The sequence below is a fragment of the Myxocyprinus asiaticus genome, chromosome 4, assembly GCF_019703515.2.
Source record: "Myxocyprinus asiaticus isolate MX2 ecotype Aquarium Trade chromosome 4, UBuf_Myxa_2, whole genome shotgun sequence".
In the NCBI taxonomy this organism is placed as follows: Eukaryota; Metazoa; Chordata; class Actinopteri; order Cypriniformes; family Catostomidae; genus Myxocyprinus; species Myxocyprinus asiaticus.
In genome coordinates, this window is record NC_059347.1 from 20,335,967 (window position 1) to 20,344,378 (window position 8,412).

The 8,412-nt window shown below is 36.7% G+C and overlaps 1 protein-coding gene across 4 annotated transcripts in view; it reads left to right on the forward strand.

The window, feature by feature from the left end:
• Positions 1-7,972, forward strand: part of LOC127433703 (potassium channel subfamily T member 1-like) — a 94,100-nt gene extending 86,128 nt beyond the window's left edge. For 2 of the 4 annotated variants that reach the window (XM_051685850.1, XM_051685860.1), the window contains 2 exons: positions 3,845-3,929; positions 5,157-5,411. In XM_051685850.1, coding sequence (XP_051541810.1) covers positions 3,845-3,929; positions 5,157-5,274 — 203 coding nt within the window. In that variant the 3' untranslated portion in view covers positions 5,275-5,411. Of the gene's footprint in view, positions 1-3,844; positions 3,930-5,156 lie in introns of all 4 variants that reach the window. The other 2 variants (XM_051685832.1, XM_051685841.1) reach the window with 1 other exon arrangement.
• Positions 7,973-8,412: the final 440 nt, after the last annotated feature.

Sequence of the window (8,412 nt, forward strand, 5' to 3'; positions counted from 1 at the left end):
TAAAATCAACTCAAATAAATATTTTATGTCCATTTATTCATTCATTTGGTAAGTAGTTGTGTAGTAATAGGATAATGTACAGTATATTATCCCTTACTTGTACGTGAATGTAAATTTATATATATATATATATATATATATATATATATATATATATATATATATATATATATATATATATATATAGTACTTTTACTATGAATTATGTAAAGTTTAACTTCATTATACATAGACTGTGTTAGGGTGCTTCTGTATATCTAAGCAAGTTCTTTGAATGTAACTTATGAAGGACTTGGTATTTTTTTTAGCACGGCTAATAGCCACAAACCTTTTGTATACGAAAACAGTTTTTTTTCATCCCACTCAACAGTATAGCAAATAGTTTGAAACTTATATTACAGATAACATTGTTATTTCAAATGGACTACAGTAAAAGTGTTTACATGTACAACAAAACGCTGATAACTGTAAAAAAAAACAAAAAAAAAAACAACTTGTCGGCTAATTATAAAAATTTTACTATGCAAGAAAACAGCGTTTACATGTGACATGCGCATAAGACATGCTTTGAATAATCCAGCAGAATGCCGGAAAACAGCAAGATCAGTGTAATGGGCAAAAATATTGGTTTCACTTTAACCGTTTATGACCTTTCCCTGAAAAAATAACAGTTTAACACTAGACAGATGCGATGTAATAAGATTCCAGTGACAAGCAATCTATCTGTCCAGACTGAATGCTGAATATCAAATCAGAACATGTTTGATGTTTAACTATAGGGCAATATATCACAATATTCTTTTTCATATCAATCGATATTTATCATGATATGCATTCACATTTGCACATTGTATTGGAAGTTGGAAATGTATTTAATCGTAAACAGTAAAAAAAAAAAAAAAAAAAGAAATATATGTATATGTATATATGTGTGTATATATATATATATATATATATATATATATATGTATATATATATACACACACATATATATATATATATATATATATATATATATATATATATATATATATATATACATATATATATATATATATATATATATATATATATATGTATATGTGTGTATATATATACACACACACACACATATACATACATATATATATATATATATATATATATATATATATATATATATATATATATATATAATGTATGTATGTATGTATGTATGTATGTATATATATATGTATGTATGGGTGTTCAAGATTATCCCATGAGAGAGAATTTTGATAGTGTAAAAGTCTGAATGGGCCGTTTTTATATTTTCATTACAGTGAAAAAAACTTGGCTACCAACTAATAATTTTATTGTCTGTCTTATTGTCTAATTTTCACAAAATTAGAACAGAAATCTTTTTGTTTATTATTAAAGGCTCGTAACATGTTGATTAATAAAGCTAAATTTAGAAAGAAAAACGTAATGGTCTAAAAGCGCTCTGGAACAACATTAACTTATGGGGTGCCTCATGTCTACTCGAATGCAGAGAAAAGTGTCAGACGCGCACGGAGCGGGACAGGGCATAAATGAAGCGTGTTCGGTGCTAGAGAGAAATATTCAAGAATACAGCCAGAAAGCCGAACTGCTTGCGTTTTTAGCGACACGTACCTGATAGTCTAGATGTAGAACATAGCCTAATATCGAAAATTACTCAAAAGCTTATCAATGATATTGTGGATTTTTTTTATCACGATAAAAATAGAGATCGTTTTATCACACAGCCCTATAAACATACTGTTTTGAGAAGCTAGATTTTGGACCAAAGAGATTGCACAGTGGGCAGGCTATGTGGAACGGCGCCACAGAAATCTAAACCTAGTGTTTGACTGAATGTCCTGTGGCTTGTTTTCACTGGTTACAGTAGGACAAAAAGATTAACTTGGAAGAGATGCCTTTTATCATGTGGCTTTATCGTGTTGCGTCTGGTTAGGACACGGATAAGGTTTACATGACCTTATACGTTGTTGTGCTATTGAAGGAATTGTTAACCTAAAAATGGGTGAACTACTTCTTTAAGCATAACTGGCATAAGATCATGCACAATCATATAGGGTCAAATCAAAACACGACTGGCACACTAAAATGTTTGCCCATTACTCGATTTTGTGCGTTTTGATATTAAAATGAAGACATTATATGTAATTGTGGTTTTCTTGCATTGTAAGGTTTGTAGAATTAGTTATTTTCTTTTTTGAGAGTTATCAGCATGATGTACATGTAAATGCACTCAGTGCTGTTAAATATGACAACAGTGCTGACATGTTTATGAAATAATGACATATGATTTTATAGTTAAATTAGTGATGTAGTTGTCTTTTTTCCCTTTGGTACGAACTGAAGAGGGTACTTACATGACAGAGGGTACTACAGGTACTCACTGGCATATGATGAGCATTGATATAAGACATGATGAGTGAGGGCTTTTGATTCCAGAATGTTTGGACAGAGTGGAGTAGAAAGCATTTAGTCTTTGATGAAAGGGTTGACCAAGCTGAGCTATACACTTATAAAGGCACGTAACTTTCACATGACTTGCGTCAGCATTGCCCAAATCATTGAATCTATCGAGTGAAGCGTCAGCTACAGCTTTAAGGGCCGTTCAAAATGAATACATTTTTGCACCGTTGCACCACGTGTTATATTAAGACGTCGTGTCAGGTTAAAAGAACGTAAACTTTTGAAAATGCATCTTGAAACACATTTTAATTCACCAAGAACATCTTGAGACTGCACATTTTTATGAACCCACGTTTAACGAGTCTTTTTTTTTTTTGCAATTTCAAAGCTATCGCCACATTGCCATGTTTTCGTACATTTCACTGTTTTTGTGCACACTTTCCAACTACCTAGCTGCCCTCTAAAATTCCCCTTTCTTTGATATCTGCAATGTTTTTTATGCGGCCATCAAAGCGGTGCATGACGCTTGTGTTGAGTTCTGTATTGAAGCCCTGACGTCATGTGAAAGGGGCTTAAGTCTGCTTTTACTAATGTGTAACATTGTTTTTAAGTTTGATATCTTTTATCCTTTTTAATGGGGTGGTCTGGGAGTATTGAGAGAGAGTTTCACATTGGTGTAAACAGTTAACTAGAATTGGGTATTGACTCCTTCTGATCCCACACTACTAATGTTTTTTGCTTCACTCTGATTGATCGAGCTTTGGCTTGGTGGGCCTGACAGTACTATAAGCATGCCTCTATCTGTGTTTGTCAGTCTTGTTTGCTGACTTTGGGCTGTGTGTTGGCATGGCAACCTAGCAACGTTCTTGGGGTAAACTGTGGACGAATGGATGGATTGAAAGACTGAATGCGTGGGTGGATGCGGACCCTGTCTGCATGCGTCCGCGCATGGGGAGCGCTTGCGGTTGCATGGGCGTTCCGAAAATGCAGCCATGCCCTTTCAGTAACGGTTAGCCCTTCTCTCTCTTTTACCTGGCTTGGCACTATAAGTGGCTCAAACAGGTGGGTTTGGAGACGCAGAGGCACTTTGTTCCAATCTTGATTCCCTTATTCCCACCAAAGGTTCACACTGTCATTTACAAGCAGGTAAAATACAGCAAAGCCTTAGAAACGCAGCCAACAAAAATCGTAACACTGTGGGTATACACAAGCTCTATCTCCCATACATCTTTTGATTAAAAAAAAAAATGTTAATTTATTTTTCCCACTTTGCTGAAATATTTTTACTCAAATTATAACAGTATAGAGTACCTTTAAGAATACTTTCACAGAACTTTTTTTATGTTTCATGTATGTTAGTGATTATTACGAATTGATAAAAATTAAGTATGAAATAAACAGTGTGTTTTGTTTCTCTTACAGATGAAATGAATGATAATCAGAATACATTGTCATATGTGCTGATAAACCCACCTCCAGATACTGTTCTGGAGCTCAATGATATTGTGTAAGTCTTAGACATTAAAGGTGAAGTACTACTTCCTGTGCGTTTTGGCCTTCCGTCCACACTGAGACAGTGTTTTTGTCAGCGATAATTGAGCTTTTTGAAAACGCTCTCCCAAGTGGATACATTTTAAAATGCCGTCTTCACGTTGTAGTGTGGACTGAGAAAGAGATACAGATATATATATCTGAAAACTGTGATGTATTTGTAGTCATGTGATGCAGTCATGTGATCCATTCAACCAAAAAATTCAAGATGGCGGCCCATGTTATAGCGGCCCTGTTGTGCCTGATATTCACTTTGATAGCATTGTTAAAGGTAAATGTTACTTTGTACAACATTCACATTGCATTCCTTCAAAGGCAACGGGAAATTTACTCTGAATTGGTATCCGGCGAAGGAACACGAGGACAATTGCATTTCTGACTGTACACTAAACAGCGATTTTTCGTATGTGCAGTGAGGGGATTTAAGTGTTTTCATACATTTCTGTGTGGACGAGCAACTTTTGGAAAATGCTTGAAAAGGGCAGTGTGGACGGAGAGCGTTTCGAAAACGAAAACACTGTTTTCAAATCAGGCATAGGCATAGGTTTAAACAAACATTGTTCTGTTTGTTTAAATGATCTGGCACAACAACATCTGACTCATCCAATGGCATGAGTTTGAGGACAGGACTGGCTGTTTGAACAAACCACTAACCCTAAATATGAAATGTTATAACTTTTACTAAAGAACATGAATGATACCTCAAATTGTGGGGCTTGTTTAGAACACCCTAGCACCCACCTAGCAACCACCTGGTAACACCATAGCACCCACCTAGCAACCACCCAGGGACACCCTTGCACCTACCTAGCAACCACCACTACTACACACCTGCAACCACCCAGGAACACAATAGCACTGACCTAGACACCACACTGGAACACCCTATTAAGCACCCTGGAACACCCTAGCAACCACTCAGGTACACCCTAGCAACCCACCCAGGAACACCCTAGCAAGCACAAAGAACACCTTAGCACCCATCTAGAAAACACCTAGGAACACTCTTGCAATCACATAGCTGTGTGCTGTTTTGTACCACATTTCCATCCAGTTATTTGTGCCATTTTTCTGTTTGTTGCCACTACTGGCCTCAGCTCAGCTACTTCTTAGAACAGTGTGTGAGCTTTGTTTGGCTGCATGGTTTTTGACTGCACTGCCTAATATTTCAACTCTTCTGCAGCTACATCATTCGCTCGGACCCGCTGGCACATGTGCCAGAGAATCTCCCAGGGGCCCCGGCTGGAGCAAAGCTACGGCAGGACTATGGATCCGAGACAAGAGATGAGACCCATCTATAAGAACTGGAAGATCTCTCGTTGCTCTTCCCCCACTCCCTCCTCCGCCTTGAGCTGCTACAGCACCACAGTCTGCATGAATGGTGCCAGGACACACAGTCAACCAAACACACAGACATGTGCCAACACAAGTTACCCTACCAAGCTAAAAGGCTATAACTGTACCATTTAAACACACAGATTCTTCTTTTTGTATGACGACACAGATGTAGAATCTAATGGCACATTTCAGACTTCTCTGAATGTGGCTGGTTATTACATTTTTGTATTTAAGACTTGGCAAAGAGGCTTAAAGCTGACAGTGCAAGTGTGAAGTGTAATGTTGAATCACAATGGACCAAACATGCTGTCCTATGCACTTTGCGTATATAGGGCAGTATATGTAACAAAACATCACATAGTATTCAAGTGGGTAGCTAGAGACAGAAGGAATAAAACAAGAATTATGTCAGTCCACAAGAGTGGATCAGAACACTAAAGTGAGGCTGGATAGTGCCCTGTGATATATATAAGGTTTTATTGAACAGAATTAGTTTACATCAGTGCTATATTTTGTACATATATAGCACAAAAAGACATATATATATTTGTACATAAATTAGCCACATATTATTTTACATTCTCAGTGACCTCTAAGTATTAACAAGATTTTGTCAGTTCTTCAGTTATTTTGTCCTCAAAGCATAAAGGACCTTATTTTAAGAGTGCTATGCCTTAAGCACAGTGCTATGCTATACGTCATATGCACAAAGTCAATTATCATGGCCATTAAGTTTTGGTATCTTTGTGCAAGTATGCGCTAAGTCTGGGTGCCAGTGGATTTGGCGAAATTGCATGTGCAAAGCGCTAATGGGCTGGGTCAAGTGCAGTTTAATTCTGCGATTCTTCTCCGGTTATTGCACTGTGTGCGTCCTGATACATAGTCCACTGCATTCCCATCGAGCACCAGCGACATAAAGACAGAAACTTCATAAGTAGTGAGTAGTGTAAATGGACTGTATGAATTAGAAGAATAGAAATATGGACATATGTCCTTTTGTGCATTGACTGAGTCCATGTTGCATGTCAGGCATATTTGCATGACAGCAACAAGCTTCTTTTATATGCATGGAAAATGTGGTTCCCATCAGGACTTGGATGTAGGCTTCATTAAATTATAGAGAATGTAAGTATTATTGATCATATTGATCTACTGACACAAAAATCATGGCAAGTATTAAAGGGATAGTTTACCCAAAAATGAAAATTCTCTCATGATTTACTCACCCTCCTGGCATTCCAAATGTGTATGACTGACTTTCTTCAGCAGAACACAAACAAAGATTTGTCAAAGTATATCTCAGCTCTGTAGGTCCATACAATGCAAGTGAATGGGTGCCAAACATTTGAAGCTCCAAAATCCAAATAAAGGGACCATAAAAGTAATCCATATGACTCCAGTGGTTAAATTCATGTGTTCATGTGATAGGTGTGGGTGAGAAACAGATCAATATTTAAGTAAATTCTCCTCCCTGCCCAGGAGGGGATGATATGCATGAAGACTGTGAATGACCAAAAACAGGGGAAAGTGTAAGTGAAGGAAAAAGGACTTAAACTGTATCTGTTTCTCACCCACACCTGTCATATTGCTTCAGGCGATATGGATTTAACCACATCGTCTGGAGCACTTTTATGTTGCCCTTATGTGGATTTTGGAGCTTCAAAATTTGGCACCCATTCACTTGGATTACTAACCATTTAACAGTGATTGTATCAGCCTGCCAGGTTAGGTTAGGCTGTGGATTGAGGGATCTGTGGTCATTTTTGCATGTATTTCTCTTCTACCGGTCGATTTTGCTTTTAAAATTAACTTTGAAACACGAAAAACTTAAACCAAAAATATTTCTAAATTCAAATTACACTTCAAACGAAAAGGATATATGATAAAAATAAAGTGGTCAAAAAATATTATATAACCATCTCCCCAAATCCAAAACTTTTAGCCTCTTCTCCAACTTCCTCCGCTGGCCACTTTTGCAGTGATGTTGGTTAAATATCACACTAGGACAACAGGTGGAAAATTACCAGTACATATTAGATCATAAATATGTAAATATGATAAAAATTAGAATAATTGAAAAATATACCCTGACCTCTAGAAAGTTTAAAGGAATAGTTCACCCAAAAATGGAAATTCTCTCATCATTTACTCACCCTCGTGCCATCCAAGATGTGTATGACTTTCTTTCTTTTGCTGAACACAATGAAGATTTTTAGAAGAATATTTCAGCTCTGTAGGTCATTTCAATGCAAGTGAATGGTTGTCAGACATTTGAAGCTCCAAAAAGTAGATAAAGGCAACATTAAAGTAATCCATAAGACTCCAGTGGTTTAATCCATGTCTTCTGAACAGTGCCTTTTTCACTGTACATCTTGCATTTGCAGTCTTTAGGCACGATCAGGATTTAAAGCTCGATTACACTTGTGCAGACCACTAGATGGCACTATATGAAGTTTAATCGAGCTTGAGATCATGATCGCCAAGGAGACTGCTGTCAAGATTTAAAGTAAAAAAGGAGTTACATTTTGGTCTGTTCTCACCCAAAAATGATTGGATCACTTCAGATGACATTTATTAAACCACTGGAGTCTTATGGATGAATGTTTCTTTTATGTGCTTTTTAGAGCTTCAAAGTTCTGGTCACCATTCACTTGCATTGTATAGACCTACAGAGCTGAGATATTCTTCTAAAAATCTTAATTTGTGTTCAGCAGAAGAAAGAAAGTCATACATATCTTAGATGGTATGAGGGTGAGTAAATGATGAATTTTCATTTTGGGGTGAACTATCCCTTTAACACAAATCTCACAAAGATTTGTTTCATAAAATGGCTACAACAGTGATTGTCAGAGATATAATATGATGTTCCACTATATTTTCAGAATTTGGACATGAACTTTATTTGAACTTGCTGGTGGAATCTCCAAACTGCAAATGCAGTAAGTGATTTTAGATTTTGTACCGTCGTGCTGAGAATAGACGTGCTTCTCAAATGTCTTGGCTCAATTACCTATTTCTCAGGAAAATAGCAAATTGCGCTTTGCGCCACGTCATTACCATACAATACTACCGCAGATAGCGCAAACACTTCCACCCATGCC